Source organism: Labrus bergylta, chromosome 1 (genome assembly GCF_963930695.1).
Source record: "Labrus bergylta chromosome 1, fLabBer1.1, whole genome shotgun sequence".
In the NCBI taxonomy this organism is placed as follows: domain Eukaryota; kingdom Metazoa; phylum Chordata; class Actinopteri; order Labriformes; family Labridae; genus Labrus; species Labrus bergylta.
In genome coordinates, this window is record NC_089195.1 from 10,951,543 (window position 1) to 10,973,488 (window position 21,946).

The following is a 21,946-nucleotide window of genomic DNA, read 5'->3' on the forward strand; positions in this document are numbered from 1 at the left end:
ACCACATTTCCCCTGAAGCCAGCACAAAGACTGGAATGGGTTGAACTTCATAAACCAACTCTTGGAGACAGGAAACCAGAGAGCACCAAGAGAAAGCTAACCACTAGTGTCGCCAAGCATTTTCTCTGTCGCTTGATGCTGAATGATTCTGTATACTGATACTGGTGTCCTTTGATGATGGCCAAGTGATTATTAGGGGAAACACAGCATTTCTGACAGACTTAAACTGGTAATGACTCAGTTAAACGGACAAACAAGTGTAATACCAACTCAGAGCTTTGTGGAAACGCCATGATGAAACCAAAGGAAGAAATAGTTAATTTCTTGACATACTTTTCTATTGGCTTATAAGATTATGATGTTGATGTTGTAGGACTCTGTGAAATTAACTTTACTAACTACATTTTGAACATTTGCCATGTCTATTATCATGTTCACCTACTAGACCCCATCCCGGTGAATGACTGCCAAACAGTGATTCTGCCCGAATCAGCAGGATGGCATCTTTCACTTTGGCAAGTAGCTAGAGCACATAAGCCTGCAGCACCTCTCCACATTGTTCTGTCTGACACACAACAAAACCAGGGCCTCCGCTGCAAAACACAGCCAGAAGCAGCACTGAGTCGCACACAGACGGGGCAGGTCAGGGGGCTGTAGTGCACAAGTCAGCCAGCCACGCAAACATTTCTTTGCTTATGTTCGGTTTGGATTCATCTGCAAAATAATGACCAGCAACAAGAAGGCCAGACCATTTGAAAGGCCTTTAGAGACGCCAGCTGCTCCAGAGGTGACAATGTGTATGTCCAGACTGTGTTATATTTGAGGGTAATTCTTTGGTGTTTCGTTTATGTCATTTCAATGTGGTTGATTGATTTGGTGAAAGACTAAAATACTTACCAAATGTAACTGCTCCAGGACCTACAGGGAGAAAACACAAGGCCGGGACACGAAGAAGAGGAGAAACTTATACTTACAGCCTGGCAAAGTATGGTAAGAACACAAGGAAGACAATCCTTTACAAATTTGTCCCCTAAAACTTTTAATCAGTTTGAGTTAGGAACTGTTTTCCAGAAATAGATGAAAGTTAGAAATATTTGAAGTGCCAACAATATTCCCATTATGTCTTTCAATAATATGAACATGCTAAATCAGAATCAATCACACATTTCAGACAAATTCAAACACTGTAATCCACAAGTGGTTCATTTAAGAAATAGCAGGTATCAGTCCACTGTTATTACAAAAAGCTGACAGTGGGTTTTTCCTCCTGCAGTCTTCAGCTTTGCAGCAGCATAGTCTATGTGAGTGCTCCAGAGTTGCAGGCCCTGCTCAGTCTTTCCTATCCAAGCAGAGACAGTCAACACAGGCCAGGAGGGCGCTCTCCTACCGGCTGCAGCCCAGGTAGGGGTCTCCATCTGCAGGAAAAAAAATGGAGGAGTGCAGCCTAGACATGGGCAGAATGGAGAGCAAGACTGTTTAAGAAAGTGTGATTTTTCTGCCTGTGTTTCATTTACGAAGGCCTTCACTGTGTGAGCTTTGGTTGGTTTGCTGCTATCTCCCCCTGTTGGTTAATGCTGGTACTTCAATGGTATTTGATACTCATAGTAAGAATTATTTCAAATACATTTTTTATATGTACTATAGCTGAATGTTTTTCAAGAATAGCATGATTTCAAGCTTATTTGCTCACGTGTTTCCTTGTTTCTCAAAGCATGAAAAAACAATTTGTTATATGGAAAAAAAATGTAATTCATTAATGATTCATAATTAAAACGGATGTGCTGGAACAGAGATTTCATGCAACCGTTTTTTAAATAAAGTTTTTGAAAATACAGAAAAGATTGCATTAGAAATTCTTTATTTAACAGTTAGCCTATCAAAGATAGTAAAGTAGACGTGGGAAACAGCTATTTTGTCTTAATGTTTGCACCATATTAATTGGGTTATTGCTAAAGTGCCAATACATGCTTCGATGGTAGCACACAGTGTATCTTTATCTTGAAATATAATGTGAGGAGAACTGGAAACCAGAAATTATTTTTTGACAAATACAGTTTTAGCCAAGCTTGGCACACAGACTGAAAGTAGGGGGATATGCCTAGCCTTGCTTTGCCATCAATATTGTTGATTTTCTATATTTTTCAACACAAGTAAAAAAGCATTGTGGTTGAATGAGCACCTAGATTTACTAAAAATAAACTAGCATATTGACTCAACCAGCTTCCTCATAAAATCCTCCAAAGTGACCGTACTATGGAGGATTTTATGAGGAAGCTCATCAATGGTGATGTTGTCAGGCTCATAGTTTTAAACTAATCAAATGTGATTCTGTCGTTTACTATAGTTTATAGCCACAAAGATACAAGATTTAAAAAAAAATAAACTCTTGGAGTCACTTTCTTCTTTTAAGGTTGGAGGTAAATCTCCCTATGTCTCCAGTCATTGTGCTAAGCGAGGCTAAGCACAAACTACATATCTTGCATATAATGTCTGCATATTCATTTCAAGTGCCTTCAAATGTAAAACTTTCCTCGCAGATCAGATTAATTCAGCAAAGTTTACGTCACTTATCATCAGGGGGGGGTTATATTGGAAAAATGAGAAACTATTGCTCACTGAAAATAACGTTAACCACAGCTGTGAGAACGTCTATTTTTAGTATCAAAAAATGATTACCTTCTGCTTCAAAAGTGCTGCAAATTCAGAGTAACAGTGGAAGCACAGTTACATATCAAACACTAACTACATACGTGAAAATGTGCTCTGAATCAAGTTTCACGGTTTGAATGAGTCAAGACTTCACAGGGACTTTCCTCTTTTTTTTTCTCCCCATGTCATCAAATACAGATATGTGGTCACAGCCTTAAGACCCAGTGAGCTCTGACCCCATGCTCACGCTGCGGAAACGCTGAGGTTCATCATACGATGGCACTGTGAGGAAAGACATTTTGCTTCCACCAAATGGGGGTCTAGGAATGGTGGGCACAGCCCTGTTTTGGTTGATAGCTGGCTGGGAGCTGCAGTGCTCCAAACTTGAGTGGACAGATGGATGAAACAGGAAGGCAGAGGGCTGACGGGAGGTTAAGGAAGAGATTGCAGATACTGGTCGAATGGGTGTTGGTCTGGAGAACTGGGGGGGTGGAGGTAGCAGTGACATAGCTTGGGTACCCTCACTTAAATTATCTTCATTTTCTCTTTCCACCATCATCTCCCACTCTTCATGAATCCTCTCCTCCACTCCTGTCACCTCCGTCTTCTCATTTACGACTGGGTGCCCTTCTTGGCTCTCCTGCTCCAACCCAAACTGAATGTCCAGCAGAGGTGTGGTGGGGTTCTTTTCATCCCTGAAACTGCAGATAGTACTCTGAGTGTCCTGTCCCAACCCTGAGGGAAGAGACCCACCTTTACCTATTTTAACACTTTCATTGTCATCATCATCATCGCTGGTGCATTGATCGATGCTGGGAGAGTGGCGTAGCCTCTGGAGTTGTGCTGAGGTGCGGCGCAGAGCACCTCCCATGAGACCGGTGGGAGAGGGGGCCGCGCCGAGTAAACGATTGAAGAGGGCCATGTTGGGGTGACGACTGCCTGACTCCTCCAGGTTCTCAGCTATGTCCTCCAGAGGCTGGAAGTGCATCTCCTCTTTAGGGATTCTGTAAAAAAAATATGTTAAGCAATTTTACTTTCACTGTTACCTTTGCTTGACAGATTTTGTCTTTAGACATTTTACTCAACCACAATTATTTCACTTATTGTAGCACTTATTGTATCACAGCAAAATTATTTTTGACTTTCATCACCAAAATTTCCCCACCAATCAGGGTGGTTCGAACTGAAAGTGTCACAGTCACAAGACGAGGGACTGCTGTGTGAGAAAGTAAACTCCAGAAACTCACGCCATGTCAAAAGTGGACCCCTGGAAGGAGGGTTTGCGGAGGACAAACAGAGTGGCAGCAGTGTAGGGGGGTCTGGGGTTGGAGTCGTTCCAGTAGCGATCTCTCTCCATCATCGGCAGATCTCCATACATGTCATCCACCGCCATCATAGACACCTGTGGAGATTAAAGTATCCACGTGGAAAGCATAGGGAAAGTTAGATTTGACATAAAAAAATCATGATTAAGTGGAACAAGGTAAAAGGTTTTACAGTGCCTAATATAATCTCACAATACTCATATTGGATCTCAATATGGCAGATGTTTTTTTAGTGACTTTTTCTTGGAAGACGTTTCAACAAATACGCAAAGAGGGAATCTTATAACAACTTTAAAATAAGGGAGGACAGAAAACAAAAAAAAAACCTGGAAATTTCTGTCTATCAGCCAGTTGGTCTCAAAGTCATCATCGTCTTCTCCAAAGGGGTTAATCAGCTGCTCTGCTACCTTCAAACCACAACGGAGACAGATTTTCATAAATCACTGCTATGTCTTACTGCTATCTTTGAATTGTGCTTTGATATCAAAACATACAATATGTGACCATCCTTCTGACCTTTAGCCACCCAGCATAGAAGAAGAACTGTAGCAGAGTGAAGATGGGAATGTAAAGGTCCAGGTCATGACCTGGATAGCCTTGACTGGGGTCCAGGAACTGACGACCAATTAGACACACCAAGAAAAAACTATAGACCGCTAAAGTCACCACCTGTGGGAGGAATTGAGTCAGTATTTATTTTTTTTTCTGTCAGGTCTCTCAGGTCTATTTCAGTGTTCCAGTCAGCCTTCAGCGTGACAGTTAATCAGTATGCAGATGACACATTCAGAAAAACTAAAGCAGCAAAATGGAATTCAGCTTCTAATAATTATATTTTCTCCTGTTCTTTCTCCAGTGCAACTTGTAAAGATGTGTCTTTACAGGACTTCTGGTGCATGATTAGGTACAATAACTCATTGTTATATTATCTACAAAGACACAACATTAATACATTATGAGCACAGCACTAAGCAGTGTTAAGCAAAGTTACAACGGTGAGGAAAAAACTTCCTTTAAGAGGCAGAAACCTCGAGCAAAACCAGACTCATGTTGAACAGCAATCTGCTGAAACCGTGTTGAGCTTGGGATAAGTGGGATAAAGGGAAATGCAGAAAGACAGAGACGGATAGAGCTGCATCGGCATGTTTATAAGTATTAAAATACATGCATGTTTTATTGTGAGATGTGTCTGTAAAGAGATTTGAAGAAAAAAAACACAAAAAAGGAAAAAAGACTAAAAGGCACACATTAGTGCATTAAATTGATTTCAGAATTTAGGTTGATTATTTCTTTATTATGACTTAAAGGTGCACTATGGAATTTTGGTTGTGAAATTTGAAAGTTGGAGAAGGGAAACAATTCTATGCTATATTTTCTGAACTGAATACACAAACTTTATTCAAAGAAAAAAAAAGGGTCCCTGGACACTGTTTGGAGCTTAAAAGTCACCAGGAGAGTTACTGTTTCACTGTTGCGGACCACCCACTGTAACGTCTCGCATAGCTTTTTATCTTCAAACAGTGTTACAGGGACCAAAGTTTCCTCTGAGGACAGTTTGTGTATAGAGTTATACCACAGAATCTGTAAAACTTTTACATTTCTCTACCGAAACTACATAGATCATCTTCAACATTACTGAATTTGTTCAAAGAAATGTTAGTTGGGAACTTGTACTCACGTGCATCGAAATTGAAATTTGATTTTTAGAAATGTGATAAATAACAAGGTTGAAGAGAATAGTGCACCTATTTCAGACTAATACACTAGTAAGGCTCAAATTCTCCAGTGGGCTGGTCTGAGCTGTGACACTCTCAGTTTGAAAATGAGTCCCATTCCGTCCCTGAGTATAAATAACCAGAGCAAATTGTAAACTGATAGAAAATACATTATTCATCACAAATAAAGTATTCATAATGCTATTAGAACCTAGAAGGCTTCGGTCTTTCAGGGCCTACGTTTTTAACATAAATAATATATTTTTTTAAATAGCATAACTATCATACCATATACTTAAAACAACTATTTACTGAAAGGACAATGCAGCTCTACACACTTTAAAGCTCATAAGAGGAACTTTTTGTTTGTATCTATTTTTAATGAGAAAAAAAGCATAGAAGAGATAACACATGTCTGTGGTCCCAATGTAAAAAATAACAAAACATTAGAATAACTACATCAGCCTAAAGCTGAAGATGACAATATGATCAAATATATGTTTACGGTAGTGTGTAACTAAGTAATATCTCAAGCAGGAGGGCACTTACCTGAGTGTAGACTAGGGGAACACTGATCATGTCGTAGTGGAATAACATGCTGCACTTTCCTCTGAATGCATTTAGCTCCTGTTGGTACACAAAGAGAGACTTTCTGAGGTCACTTCTCAGCATTTCTTCTTGTCTTCTATTTTTAAATCTTGTTGAATTGACATCTAAATCAGAATTTTAATCAAAACACCCACAACTGTAATTCTATATGTTTAGTTTCTAACATGTGTATGTGTTTGTTAGCGTATAATGTTGCACCTCCAGGAGTAGTTTGAGCGTGTGATCGTCTTTGATCCGGCCCTCGCAGCGAGCCACAGCTGCCAGGTTGGTGAACCAAACGCAGGGGATCCAGTATTTGTTATAAGGAGAATGAAGACCCTCAAACTTCTTTCTTTCCTCTCTCGACATGAATCCTGATCAAACAGCACATAGATATGGCACACCTCAGGTTCTTTTATAGATTATGATTCACAGAAAGAAAGGGGCACTGGTTCAAACTTATGCATGATTCATCATTTAGTTGGAAAAATCTTTTCTTGAAGTGTAATACAAAATGAGTCATTAATTAGTAAGTGGACATCAATAAAATTAGCTATGAAAACACACGATAGCTCAGTCAGTTACAAAAAAAAAGCTTATTTTAATATGCTATGTAATTGGAAACCTTTTAAAACCTTTCAAAAGTTAAAACACAGCTCATTTAGAAAAGAGTGGAGAGAGGCTGGGACACCAGCGTCTTATCTTCCTGTTACAGCATGATAAACCTTTATCTCAAGATAATTCAGGGTGTTCTTGTCCTTGTGATTTCTCCTGCTATCTCTGGAGTAGTGAATGTACAAGACAGGAAACAGCACACACTAATGACATGAATGTGTGACCGATCACACATCACTCTTTTTTCAACACTTCCTATCAATTCTCCTGAGTGGAACGTGAAAAAAAGATAATGTTACATTTTAAACATACATTTTTTTAAATATGACAGAGAGAACGCGAACAGCATTATTCACTATTCATCTCAAGTTTTGTTCATAAAAACTTCCTTGCACAATTGTATAAGACCATAGTTCACTCTCTAGCTGAGGATTGTCCACCCCATCCCCCCTGTCATCGTGTTTACTCACCAGCCTCCACCACGTGGTCCATGGTAGGGAAACGTTTGAATACGGCCGTGCTGACGGAACGGAGGATGAGCAGAGCCGACAGACTGGCATATCTCATCATGGTTCGTCTCAGCAGGCGGCCTCGCTCGTCGCTTCCCTGCAGGCCCCCTGACAGGACACACATGAGCCTGTCAGGGAGCGGGATGCTGCTGTATTGGTTCCACCACCTGTTCACCACCAGGGTCACATAGAAACCTGCAAAGCGCATCCAGGTGCAGAGGAGACACCAAGGTTACTCTGGAGCTCAAATCAGATGTGGGTGCTTTAGGTGTTTTTAATTGTTGTTACGTATAAACCTGTGCTTCCTGTGTGAGTCTAACGAAACCCAAAGCAAAATGAAAAATAAAAGGCCTAGGCTTAACTGTCACATAACTTCTGTTATTGAGCCAAAATGATTTATAAGACAGTCAATATTGTAAGATATTCTTTATCCCAATCTGTATATGTTCACCATTTGGGAAGTATTTGAGTTGATTTACATGCCCAAATGCATTTTGATAGAAATCCTGCCCAGATTTTTTTTTTTTGGTATCCTAAATGATAGGTTTGGCATGAACCTCAGCCATAAGCAAGATCCAAACTTATCAGTAGTCTAAATGCTAAATTTGTCATCATACACGGTGAAATTATTCATATGCCTGGGGCGCTGGTGGTGCAGTGGTGCAGTGGTGCAGTGGTTAGTGCGCGCGCCCCATGTATGGAAGCTGTAGTCTTCCAAGCGGGCGGCCCAGGTTCGGATCCGACCTGTGGCTCCCACATGTCATTCATCACTCTCTCTCTCTCCCTGCTTTCTGACTCTATCCACTGTCCTATCTCTCAAATAAAGGCACAAAAAGCCCAAAAATAAATCTTTAAAATTATTCATATGCCTAATACAAAAATGGTTTTGAGCTAAAGATCCTTTCAATGGAAAGTTTGTGGCATATAGAGAGTCATAACCATCCATACAGTCCCAAAGTCAAACATGCAAACATCGCATTAAACAAAGATCCATGGCAAACTATAGCACACTCTGTTTCTATCATCCAAAGGATGACAAGGACATAATTAATGCTTACCCAATACAAACGACATGGGGATGAGACTGGCATAGTGGTTGCAATAAATTGCCAACTTTTCAAAATACCTCTTTTGGTCATCATACAGGAAAGATCTAAAAGAGTAAAAGCGATATGCAGTCATTTGTAAATGAATGTGTAAGCAGCCAACGAGTCCTGAAGCTGGCGTTTCATTCTTACCTGTACGTGATGCTAATAGCGGTGTACATGGCGAAGAAAGCCAGGAACTCTTTATACAGCACCTTGTAGATGCTGCCTTTCCAGGCCAAAAGCAGCTTGGAGAAGCCACAAAAACGGGCATTTGCAACCCTGGCTGTGTATGTGACAGTCATTGGTAACAGCCAGGTGGGTCGTCAATAAAAGAGCTGTAGGTAGAAAAAGGAAAAAGATCAACAGTTGTCCTGTGACACCTGAAGTGAGAAGTTGAATTGAGGCCATGAATTGTTCCTTTAACAATCTAAAACAGTTTTCTAGTTATTTAGAACTTCATTTCTTACACAGATATAATAACACCGTGTAATTACATAGTGTGGAATTACACACTTTTATATTGTTTTTCAATAAATAATGTTAAATTAATTTCTCCTTACCTTTTGCCGTGGTCTTTCTTGATGGTATTCCAATTGCTCAGCGTACTACTGTGCGTAATTGGCACCACTGGAGAAGTGGATTCACATTTTCACTGATCAGTGTATTGCTCTCTGAGCTGCTGTATGTGCTTACCAGTGGTGTTTCTACAAAGAGCTCATAACTCTGATATCCCATGGCGTCAGCTCCGTTAACTTGAGGCTCGGTTGGTTGCATGGCAGTAATCCTCGGAGCCTCCTCGGTGCGTCCAGTGGTCAGTGCGCCCCGGGGTAAATCCCCAAAACGAGGAGGAGGAGCTCGTTAGCGCGGCCCCCGACCGGGACAGCGCGGCTCAGTGATGGACCACAAGCGACAGGCCGCAGTGCCGGGGCACAAGGAGCGCACAGGACCGTATAGTACAGTAGAGATTATGAAACAGGAGCAAGTGGAGCATGGCAAACTTTCGTGTTAAGTGATATGAAAACAACAACCAATCTCCCGATTACAAGTTTATATAGGCTACATGTTGCGGCTTAAATAACGACCAAAGAGACTGCCTATAGGCTACCCTTCACTTAGGCAACCCAGTGGGCGTAAAATGCTTTATTGTCACTTTGTCTTCTTCTTCTTCTTCTTCTTCTTCTTCTTCTTCTTCTTCTTCTTTAACTAGAAACAAATGCCAGTGGGTCTTTACAGCCCTATTTGTTCACCTTGCGATTACCCACCAAGGCATCTTTTTCAAAAGGGAACTTTTTATTCACGAGTCAAAGACTTCCAAATAACTTGTTTGATAATTTAAGCATCCGGTGGTCGCAGGGGCCATAAAAACCCATAAAGTGTGGCTCAGTTTTAGCTGTAGTATACACTGTAAAAAAAAAAAAAAAAAAAGAAAGAAAAAAGTAAAAATGAACACAAAATTTAAAACTAGCTATTAGCACTTAAAAACGTTATGTCTGGGCTGAATTTGCGATATTGTATTCATTCAAAACCGACAGAGCTTACCTGAACACTAACTGGTAATATTTAAGTTCACTGTACTTAACTTGATTTTCCTTTTAATTCAGGGCTGCAAACTGTAATGCTGAAGAACTTCAGATGTTATTTTTTTCTTATATATTTGTACTTGGGTCAACTTTATTATAAGGTATTCATTTTTGACTCATATTATTGGGTGTATCTGAAACATAAAAGTGGGGAAATGTTATATTATTTGAGATAAAAAATATATATATCTAGTAATTACAACTTTTACACTAAGTAACTATGACAAATCGCCTTTACAGTGTATTTCTGTCCACTTATGTTACATTTAATACAATCTTGATCAAATGAAGGTTTGATTTAAAACAAAGGGTATTCCTTAACTTCAGAGTGGGTTATTAAGGCAGCCTTTGTCCTCTCAAAGAGACTTTCTGCAGTCTGGTCAGTTTGATAACTGAACAAACTTAGTTTCATTTTTTTTCTCCTCAGTTAATTTGATTTGTTGGAAATAAGCAGTGTATAGATGAAAGGAATGACAACAAAACGCTATCATCTAAAGCAAGTCTGTTTAATTAATACAACAAAATTGAAACTAAATCCATTAAAAAGAGTTTCCTGTATGGTCTCAAAAGCAATCATAACCAGAGGGGATACATGTGTTTTTCTTGCGTATCAACCGGTCATTTGAATGTTTCTGCTGGAGGATAATGAGGCATCTGGCGAGCCAGTCACAAACCAGTACTCAATCAATTAGGAAAAGATGCTTTGACTTTCCTTGAAATCATCATTCATTTGTTCCAAGCAACATTCAATATATTCTTTATTCACAATGCACTACATAAGGCTACCAATGTTTTAAATAGTTTTCCAATATAGTTTGTGATGACAGGATGGACAGATAATGTTAAAGAGTAAGTAAAGGAATCTGATACCAGGGTTTAGATGTGTCAGCAAAAAATAATTAAGTCACTCAGTATCAAGAGTCATGTCACACATTTGCCTTTAAAATCTCAAAAACTCAAGCTGTTTCTAGTCACATACTACCAGAAGTAGCAATAGTGCACTAAAACAGAGACTGTCAAGTTCATCCCATAGAATTTAACATTCCAATTGTACATAAACAAACCTGACAATAAGTTACTGCATTCACACCAAGATAAAGAGTTAGATTTAGTGAACTGGTTTTGACATATGCTAAAAACAGAATTCAGACTGCTCTTGTTTTATTTATTGCACTATAAGGATGGTCATGGTTGGGAATTAATGTCTTGGGACAATCATTTGTTGTTTTTTGGCCCTGTTTTTGAAGTAAACGCTCATTTTAGCCATCACTAACTAAACCTTTAATAAGAATCATGTCAATTTCTGATTTGAGATTGAATAGAATATTTAAGTAACCTCAGTCAAAAATCAAACTAGAGAAAAGACAGCCACCAAACCACACCGGAAAACAAGTCATTTACATACATCAACATCTGAAAGCAGTTTAATCCTGAAATTCAAAGCACCTTCACTGTTAACATTTTGCTTTCACAACTCAGGCTAGACACTGCGCAGGATGAAAGAAGGGGAGGAAGAGGATACTTTTTGTAGAGAAAAAGTTAAATGCTTTGATGCTTTTTAAGGAATCGTACAACGGCCACACAGAGGATATGAATGACAAAGAAGGTAAACACAGCAAAGCAGCACTAATTTGTACCGTCTCCTTTCTCTTACATTAGAGCAGGTTATGTTAATGTGTGATTTCATCAGCTCCCCTTCAATGACGACGTGTCTCTTGCTGTAGCAGTGCTCTGCTTTGGATGATAGGCTGAGGACTGAGTGGATAAACTTGAGGTTGGTACTGCAGGATTTGAGGCTGGTTGGGGAGGGCTCAGAAGAGGTGAATATTAATAGTATTGGTGTGGTCTGTAGGGGTCATCCTGTACGAAGGGAGATCATTTATTTGGGGGTTTGTAGGGTTCCAGAAGTTGTTTTGAGAACGTGTTGACCTTGTCAGCACCTCGCACTTCATGGGGCAGCAGCGGTAACTTGACTATGTGGAAATCTTCATAAAGGTCTTCCATCTGTATGGAGAGGTCAGAAAATAAAAAATAATGACAAAGACATGGGACTTTAGATGAAAACAAAGCAGCTGAAATGGGACCATACAGAAAGAAATCAGTGACCCATGACTCACCTGGTCTAGATACTTGGACTGAATTTTATGGCGGGCTTCACACATTTTACACGGCCTGTCTGAGTCAGGAAAAACCAGCTGGTTCACAATGATGTTGTGTGTGTCGATGCGACACTTGGCCAGCTCCTGGATCAGACGCTCTGTTTCATACAGAGAGAGGAACTCCGCAATACACACACAGATGAAGGTGGTCTGTTCCTGATGGATGTAAGCAAAGAGGGGCAGTGAGAAGTCAGAGCACATAAAATGGTTTATGCAGAAATACTTCAGTTAATTCAAATACCGTTTTAGAACCCTTTCCATACATTTAAGACTTCATCGCCACCCAAGTTCTAGCTGGTTAAATCAGTATCACAAGAGCATTTGTACTATCTATATGTAATCAAGAAAATTATAAATTGTATAAGAATAAATATAATCATCTTCATAGAGTAGCCAAGAAAAGCTTTTTCAGTCAGCAGTTCAAGAATTCTGCAAGGAACATCAAAGCTACATGGAAAATTATAAATCAGCTACTCCAAAAGAAAAACCCATCAACAAATTTTCCGCTTAGTTCTTCTGATGGGAAAACATCCATCACAAGTCGTTTCGATGTTGCTTGCAAATTCAATGAGTTTTTTGTGAATGTGGGAACTTCCATCTCTAAGCAGTTTGGAAACACAAATGAAAGTCCAACCGATTATATCAGAGGTAGCTTTCCATCATTTTGCTCGTTTGAACCTCTTAACTGTAATGAGATAAATGACACTATTATAGAGCTAAAACAATCTGCCCCGGGACATGACGGCATTAGTGCAACCCTTGTTAAACAGGTAAAAAAGATCAATATTGAAACCGCTGTTGCATGTTTTTACGATGTCCATGGAAACTGGTACTGTTCCTTCTGATCTTAAACTGGCAAAGGTTATTTCACTTTTTAAAATCGGGTGATCCAGGACATTTTACAAACTACCGTCCCATCTCAGTTCTTCCATGCTTTTCCAAAATATTAGAAAAACTAGTATATAAACGCATCCTCAAACATTTGAACAAGCATTATATACTGTATGAACACCAGTATGGATTCTGAAAAAAATCACTCTGCTAATATGGCCCTATTCAAACTAGTGGACAAGATTCCATCTGCATTAGAAAAGAAAGAGTTTTCATGTGGTATTTTTCTGGATCTCTCTAAAGCATTCGATGCTGTAAATCATGAAATTTTACTAGCTAAACTATATAGATATGGATTTAATGGAAATGTCCTGAAGTGGCTCAGTAATTATGTATATAACAGACAGCAGTATGTCAACATAAATGGAGTAGAGTCTGAGAGAACTATGATACAGTGTGGGGTCCCACAAGGGTCCATTTTAGGACCGTTACTGTTTCTCATATACATTAACGATCTTGCAACAGTATCTAACACAATATGCCCATTATTATTTTCAGATGACACTAATTTACTTGTCTCAAATAAAAAATTGTCAGAACTCATGAATGAAGTAAATAATGGCCTTCTTGCATATTCAAAATGGTTTAAATGTGAAAAAAATCTAACTTCATGATATTTTCTGGAAAAATGAAATATAACTCTGAAATGGTGAAATTGTATATAAATGATGAAGAAATGAGTAACATCAACAAGATTCTTAGGGATCTTAATTGATGAGAAACTTAAATGGAAAGATCACATCAGCTTTGTCTGAAGCAAGGTTACAAAATCTCTGGGGATTATTAGAAAGATTTGTGTTTTTTTTTTTTTTTTTTACACTCTTGTTGTATCTCAACATTATATTACAGCCTAATATATCCGTATCTTACTTATTGTAATATTGTATGGGCCAGCACTTTCCAAACATATCTTCATAAAATTCTATTACTCCAGAAACGTTTTGTCAGAATGGCAACTTTTTCCAAGTCAATCTCCCCTCTTTTTCTGAAGTGTAACATATTGACAATTTTTGATATTAATATTCTTCACATAAGTAGCTTTATTTTTAAAGTTAAACACATGAGTGCAAACTTGCCAGAAAGCTTTAAAGCATTTTTCATTTTTAATTCTCAAGTGAATTACTACTCAACTAGACAAATCAATAACCCATACCTACCAATGTGTCATACATCTCGAGGACAGTACTCAATAATGATACCGTGGAGTCAAATTATGGAACAATTATTTACTTCATTCATTTATGATTTTTTGTCTTTTTCTAGATACAAATTGAGACTCAGAAATGTGTTGATCTCAGAAAGATTAGTAGTGAATAGTCCTGATTTTGTTATATTGTCTACATACTGTATGTCCTGTTTTGCTCTATTTTTATGCTTTCAATGTTTGTATGTAATTTTCAATTGGGTAAATTTTATTTGTGATAGTAAATATTCTTAATTTGTTATTTTTACTGTATTTTATTTTAACTTTGTTTAATCTCTTAAGGTGAGGTTTTGAGATAAGCCCTCATGGGTTTCTACCTCACCTGCGTTTTATCTTTTATTTGTTTTAATTTTCTGTTTGACTGTTCTTTCAAATAATGTGCAAATAAACTAAACTAATCTCATCCATTTGCATCCTTCAACAACACGTGCGCATGCATCTATTACGATGATGTATGAAGTTAGTAACTTCCTTAGTAACTGCCCAAAAGGTGTCAAACAATAGGATACAACTCCATATGTTTTAATTATGTTAAGGCTGAAGCAAAAAAGGAAAAACAAAAGGAAGTAAATGATGAGATTATGGGTTTTTTCTCACTTAAACACTTTGGGGTGACTTAAAAAACAAAAAAAACAAATACAGAACATTCCTAATCTGAAGTGAAATTTAGGAGGACATAGTGGCTGCTGCACTGTTTTCAGACACCAACACTTCAACATAGCATGTTTCCTCAATGTCAAATGATATAGTAAGGTCATTTTATGATTTCATAGAGTAGATATCTTACATATTGCTCCTTTAATGAAGAAAACATGACACCTTATCATCAGGACAAAATGTAGTCAGCTTTCCCAAAACACCTGACTACTAATGCAGTCAAGCTCTGACGGGAGACAATTTGTTAAGAAGGGTTGTAGTTATCAATCAATCAATATTTTAACATGGAAATTGACTGTGCTATGGACACTCTCAGTCAAAATACTAGAGATGCACCGATCCACTTTTTTTCAGTTGTGATCCGATATCCATACATATGTACCGATACTGATATTTTTACATTATAACTAATAATGTAATAATTGTTGTTGTTGGAAAGGCTACACAAAGCTGTAGTAAACCCAGCATTGCACTGCATTGTGCTGGCTTCACATACAAACAGGAAGCAGCAACAACTGTCAGGTTTTTCAAATTAAATCTTTTAAACTGAAGTGTAAGAATTGTACTTTTTGATACAGTATATGAACGGAGCTGTTTCAACTCGTCTGAGAGTCGTCATGCCCACAAGATAAATTGTGGGCACTTCTTACAGTCAAAGTGAGACTGTTTAAATTGCCCAACCATATTCATTGATCAGTGATGTGGATCGGCGCCCTGAGTACAATATGGAATACGTAAATTACTTCAATATTAGACTCGATAAGATCTTATCGGTCCCATCTTTACAAAATACTACAGTATCTCATCACTGTAGAATGGAGTAAGGGGAGGGGATGAGATGATTCAACACTGCATCACACGTGCAACACAGCCACACTACATAAATGCACAAAGTGTAGAAAGGTCTGCATGTCGAGAGAGATACAACGCAACAGTGATATTAAGTAGATGGAAAGCGGAAAACACATAATGCTTCTTCTCTCTGCATATACCTGAATGGATTTTTTTTTCCTTTCCTCCACCTGATCATGCTATTTTTACTATCCACAATGACAAATGCAAATCAAAACTATTATAGATCCCACAGTCTTTCTAGCACTTTTCAGATTGTGATTCCACAACAGCACAGTAACAAAGCTCAGCCGTCAGTCTTTGTACATTCAAGTTGATTTTTCAACGGCGTAATACTTGTGTCCTAGTCTGTTACCTTAGATTGTATTAGGGGTAAGAAAGATGTGTAGAGAAACAGTGGTAGCTCGAGATATACACAGGGACACACACACACACACACACGCACGCGCACACGCACACGCACACGCACAAAGATACAAAAACAAACTAAGGGTGGTTTGAACAGCTGATAGTTCACAAAGCAAATAACTCTTTACCACAAGAAATGATTACAAAGCATCTTTAATGTGCTTGTAATAATCAAATAAACCGTCAACAGAGTAACTTACAGGATCTTTGAACTGCTCACTGACTGAGCGGATGACTGGCAGGGTCTCCTCCAGCTTAGAAGCCAGCTGGTCAGCATTCATGTCACCCAGACCGAGCATGTTACACATCTACAGACAGAGTAACAAAAACAGAACACATGTATGAAATGTTTTTGGCCAGAGTCCTTTTTTTCCATGTAGAACACTTGATTTGTGGTGCAATCGTCAAATCTTGTTTAAAATTGATAAATGTCAACAACCAATGAGTGACTGGATCTGCTTGTCTCGCCTCACCTGGGAAATAAAAGGGCTGATCTGGTTCTTTATCTGCATGAGGCGACCAAGACCACGCTCCACAATGGTGGGAAAGTTGAGCAGCCGCAGTGTGTGACCCGTGGGGGCAGTGTCAAAGACCACAACTGAGAAGTTCATTCCTTTCACTAACCTGAGGTACAGGTAGACAGAAGTGATAACTAAGTACAACACTTTTAAGCATTGGCTCAGACTTGAATTCCCTTATACAATGGTATGACTGTTTCTGCAATCCTTGTCTTTCTTACCTCATGACTTCTGCATAGCTCATGGCCTCGTCGATGCCAGGGAAGGCGCTCATGGCCTCCTGCATCATCTTCTTCCCCATGCTGAGCATGTTGTCCTCTTCGAAGAACTCATCAGGCAGCTCTGCCACACCCAAGCTAGGGTCAATCTCCTACAGTCCAACAAACACATTACAAACGGGGGGCATTGTTAACTGTAACTTAGTTAACAAGGCCTCAAGGTTCAAGCAGCTCAATTTGTTACACAATGATGTTTTGTGCTTAAGTCCTGATGTGGAACCGGCTGATCTCATGACACTGTAGTGATAGTGATCTCATTCACTAAATTTCAAGAGCATAAACAAGCCTATTTGTTAAAACAAATCCAGCTCTGTTTATGTTCACTTGTCACACTTGTTTTAGAATACTTTTGAACTGCTGTAAAGGTAAATATGCTAAAGATGGGACATTTTGACATGTAACAGGAAAAGCAGTGTTCATAACATTATATTATATTTGTTTTAAATTCCAATTATCAGTAGCTCTTTCGTTTGTCATTTGTTTTGTTGTTGTGCATAAGGGTTCACTGTTATGAAGATGATCTGTGTCCATTAACAGCGTGTTACATATACATGTGTATACTTCATTTCCTGCCATTAGCGGCTTTCTGAACACGAGTGCTCACCTGTTTCTTAGTATGTTCTTACTTACCATTGCAAAGAGGTTTTCATAGCCCTTGACCTTGGTAGGCACCTTTGAGAACTTCTGGTCAAAAGCATCAGAGATGTTATGAGCAGGATCAGTCGAGATGATGAGGACACTTTCCCTCACAGCTGCAAGCTGGACCGCCAAACTACAGCTGCAGAATGGTCACATGAAAGGTTTGTAAAGCATTGAACAGTGTCCAAGGCCCTGTCACAGGCCACACATAGTTTAAACCAGTGTCCAAATCAATCCCTCACTATTTGACAACACAAGTTCGAATGCACCCAAATGCATTGAGATCTGATGACCATCACCACATAAAGATATGGTTTGGGCTACATAAGGCAATAGTGTGTACGTAAATATGTCCTGCAGAAGGAAACTGCCTGGTCACCTTAGCTAGTGAAAGAAAAAGGTATTCAGACACATAAATTATTGCACGATTTAAAAGCTCTCTGCTCTGAATGCCTTTGCAAACAATTCAAAATGTAGTTTCTTGATAAGAACAGGGTGTGCACGGATAATGGGGCAAACAGTGCTGTTTGTGAACTTCCTGATTCCTTGCAATCCTGGACGACCATGATCCAGGATGGGTGATTTTATTAACTCTCACAGTTATGTTGCGCATTTAATGTTTGAATATGCAGCTTTTTTAATGCTAATAAAAAAGTATGCATGTATTTTTGCATTTTCCAAACAGGACAGGGAAGTCAGATGTCATAACAAATCACTTGAGAAAGTCATGAACACATGTGATCAACTAGCCTACCGTAACAAAATAACCTGTGATTTAACTTGTTTTACTGACTGAATTAGTTCAATGTTTATGAAAGCCACATTTTATTGAATGAAGTATTAAAGATTAAAGATCATTACAGCTAGCTCTATCTATCTATGTCGATATTGACGTATTGTTTTAGTTTCTGATCCCATCCCGGGCATTAGAAAGCTCTTCATCTGAACCTGTTCAACCTGCACACTTCTTCATAAAGTGTCCCTTACAGTCATTGAAGACACGTCGTTCTGGTTCATTAAGAGTCAACACTGAATTTATTTCATGTCGTAACTAAGTCCTGAATCCAACTCAGTTATCTACCTCGTACAAACCCTGTCCCGGCTCTGTCACTTTGATGTTCGGTCCTAAACAACAACACCGCACACACATAATGTTGCCATGCAGCACGAACAGGTAGCAAGCTATTTTAGCTAGCGATGTAGCTTCAGTCATTATCGGGATGCCAATTCGTTTTTCCTTTCAACTTACCTACATGTGGTTTTACCAACACCACCCTTTCCACCCACAAATATCCACTTCAAAGATTTCTGCTCTATAATATTCTTCAGTGTTGGTTCTAATGGCTCCACATCAGGCGCATCTTCAAACTCGTCTTCCACTGAAGCAGCCATTTTGTCTGTGTACAATGTAACGTTCACGTACAGTGCGTAAAACTCAGGCGGGAAGTACCGTCAGTGCTGCCTCCACGGCTCCTCGGACAAATTAAGGATTGTAAAAAAAAAAATGGTGTGCGTGCGATTGACTGGGGGTAAAAGTAGGCTGATTTCATTGAGGATGTGAGAATGAAGTTAAATATCAAACTTGCCATGTGTCCTGATTTTTATGGCGTGGCCATAATGTGTTACAAATAAAGAACTGTAAAAGCTGAATAGTAAATCGTTAACAGCTGAAACCATACACTGTAAATATTATTAATACTATATAATATAATAGGCTGAAATAGTTCATTGTCTGAGGAAAGTTTTTATGTTTTGTTAAAATAGCACACAAATAGGTCAACACAAGATGTTTTGTAAACATTTTTTGATTGTGATGTCGTTGTTGTTCAAATGGAAATTATTGAGTAGACATAATCTTAAGGCTAAACAAAATCTAGTAGCCTTATAGTATTCACAATACCATTTTGTAGGCTGCTTTCAATGTAAAACGGCCTCCAAAAAGCTAAGTTTGTATTTTTCATTACTAACAATATCAATCATCATCATGTCATCTTTGAGTTGCCTCACTGGTGTTATTTGAAAGGGAAATTGTGCAAGTACCCACAGAGGACATAAATGTATAATTTAATAGAGCGGCCCTTTTTCGGCTGAACTGTTCACACTTGATCCAGCTGTTTGAGTCAGTAGGATTTTGCTGGGATATCTATATCAGTATCCAAATTAGTTGATAAAAAAAAAAAAGCCCATCCATGTTGCAAAATGTTTTATTGTGTCACATTCTTAAAATAGCACAAAAGGCAAGATTTTGGGGTGTTTGAGGTTGACGTTTTAATGTGTGAGGAAAAAACATTGTGTGACGAATGTGTCACATTAAAGCCATTGAAGCCAATCATAAATTTTAGAAGTTGGGTGTCTACTAAAAGCACTGCAGAAATCACACTAAGCATTGCCAAATGATTTTTCCACGACTTAACACAACTTGCATGGAATTAAAAAAGATTTTACAGCATTTTCTTTACACTTAGAGGCAAGTGTGTGACAAAAAGTATGAAATCTTTTACCACCAAATAATCACCGTAAAGTGTGTATTGGAGAGTTAGCTGCAAGTACACGTCTTCATCACTAGATAAGCAGCTAATTATGCAGCTGATTCCATGGAGCAAAATATAGAATTGTGAATCATTCTGATGACGTTTTTCTCCCTTTGTCATCAGATTGTCTCTTGAAAAGTCACCATATAGAAAATATATGAACAATTTGATAAAAGAGAACATAGAAGTAGAAGTAGTTTATTGAGTGATCAGAAGTAGTTTATTGAGTGATCAGAAGTAGTTTATTGAGTGATTAGAAGTAGGTTTAAGGATTTGAAGAATAATCAACACATTATGGTTTAATCAATAACATGTACTCGATGACAGCGTAATAAAGAAATAAAGACAACACTACAGATTGGAACTCTTTGGCCCAGGTGTGAAGCACATTCATTTGCATGAACATTTACAAGCTGTGACCACAGGATAAGACACCTGCCTCCACAAACATCTTTTCGTCCTGATCACAATGCTTCCATCAGACTTGTCAGCTTTAATCTTCCTCGACCCATCGTCTCCTCTGATGTCAAAGCAGTGCCAAGCCAGAATCTTGATGTGAAATGTCTTTGCTCTCACACACTCCATCCCACTAGGAAAAGAGCAACTCTTCCCTCCATCTGATTTTTTACAATCAGTCTGCCGCAGCCAACGTGGCCAGAAAGCAGGACCCAAATCTACCCATTGGTAGCTTAATTCACAAGTGGCTGATCGTACTAGCCAGTCCCTGGCCGATTTGGCAACATGTGATGACAAAGAGTTAAGGTCTAGATCTGCAGCTTCTTCCTCCAGCTTCAGATGCTGGTTTGCTGCAGCCTCTTTCAACTCTGGAGAATCACTCAGATTAAACTTCTCTTTGGCAGTGGTTTTGTTGGGCAAATTGGCAGGCAGATGGAAACCACGCAACAAAGAATTTTTATCACCCTGACCCCCAGGGCCTTCAGATGGCTGCTCTATAGACATCCAAAACACATCATATGAGGAACCCAGGAGATGCAGGAGCTGAGACAGGCGGCGATGTCTTGGTTTAGGCAAGTATTGGTAGTCTTCAGTCCTTGTCATCAGGGTGTATGGGCGGATTGGCTGCAAGTAGGATGTTAAACTGACCCTCAGCTGAAGAAATGATGAATCCATGCCTTTGTCCTTCACATCTTGACCCAGAGTCACATTTGGTAGCTGATTATGGACTGAAATATTTGAAGAAAATACTGCAGATCCATAGAGGAGAGACACATAAATCCAGAGACAGTTCAGTCTTGACATGGTCTTAGGTCAGGATAGTGAAACAAGAATGAGAACTAAATCCTCCCGCTCTGCTTTTCACCGGTTTAGATATGAGTTTGCCTCTGGGAGCTTCAGGATCTTGGTGTACCCAACACCAGACATCCTTGAGCTTTTTAATCAATAACATGCTGAAATTGAAGGAGTCATCACAAAAACAGTGACATATTATTGAGCACGTCCACAGCAAACCTAAACTCCCAAGGTTCTGTTTTGGCTAACTTCAATGAGAACTTACAGGACAAATCCAACAAGTCTGAGTTCATTTAATGTGTCAAATACTCAAATGACAACAGTAATAACCTGTTCCAACAGTTTGTGTGCTGTATTTAAAAAAGGAAGATAGCTGAACAGTCACCAAGGAAACATATTTATGAAGTAAGCTATGTAGCAACACTCATTTTGCAGCAATAATGCAATGGTAAAAATGTGTGGTTTGACCCTTAATTTGTGAGGCTGTGTTGG

At 38.8% G+C, this 21,946-nt stretch overlaps 3 protein-coding genes and 1 long non-coding RNA gene across 4 annotated transcripts; 1 reads left to right on the plus strand and 3 right to left on the minus strand.

Moving 5' to 3' along the window:
* The first annotated feature begins 600 nt into the window (after positions 1 to 600).
* On the plus strand, positions 601 to 1,413 carry LOC136178583 (uncharacterized). The gene is made up of 3 exons (XR_010665958.1): positions 601 to 787; positions 916 to 990; positions 1,274 to 1,413. It is a non-coding gene; the product is annotated as an uncharacterized lncRNA (long non-coding RNA).
* Positions 1,414 to 2,861: 1,448 nt separating this feature from the next.
* Positions 2,862 to 9,238, minus strand: LOC109989561 (bestrophin-2-like). The gene is made up of 10 exons (XM_020641363.2): positions 9,047 to 9,238; positions 8,637 to 8,821; positions 8,457 to 8,551; positions 7,360 to 7,593; positions 6,494 to 6,648; positions 6,236 to 6,313; positions 4,491 to 4,643; positions 4,301 to 4,381; positions 3,897 to 4,051; positions 2,862 to 3,653 (listed from the first exon to the last, which is right to left on the minus strand). Exons 2-10 carry the CDS (start codon positions 8,786 to 8,788, stop codon positions 2,864 to 2,866), a joined length of 1,893 nt encoding a protein of 630 aa, XP_020497019.1. The 5' UTR covers positions 8,789 to 8,821; positions 9,047 to 9,238; the 3' UTR covers positions 2,862 to 2,863.
* A 1,318-nt stretch (positions 9,239 to 10,556) lies between these two features.
* Positions 10,557 to 19,081, minus strand: get3 (guided entry of tail-anchored proteins factor 3, ATPase). Its single transcript, XM_020641384.3, has 7 exons — positions 18,922 to 19,081; positions 17,664 to 17,811; positions 16,977 to 17,125; positions 16,711 to 16,861; positions 16,438 to 16,545; positions 12,184 to 12,381; positions 10,557 to 12,070 (listed from the first exon to the last, which is right to left on the minus strand). Exons 1-7 carry the CDS (start codon positions 19,062 to 19,064, stop codon positions 11,942 to 11,944), a joined length of 1,026 nt encoding a protein of 341 aa, XP_020497040.1. The 5' UTR covers positions 19,065 to 19,081; the 3' UTR covers positions 10,557 to 11,941.
* Positions 19,082 to 19,952: 871 nt separating this feature from the next.
* On the minus strand, positions 19,953 to 21,930 carry LOC109989540 (noggin-2-like). Its single transcript, XM_020641321.3, has one exon. It carries the CDS (start codon positions 21,461 to 21,463, stop codon positions 20,594 to 20,596), a length of 870 nt encoding a protein of 289 aa, XP_020496977.1. The 5' UTR covers positions 21,464 to 21,930; the 3' UTR covers positions 19,953 to 20,593.
* Positions 21,931 to 21,946: the final 16 nt, after the last annotated feature.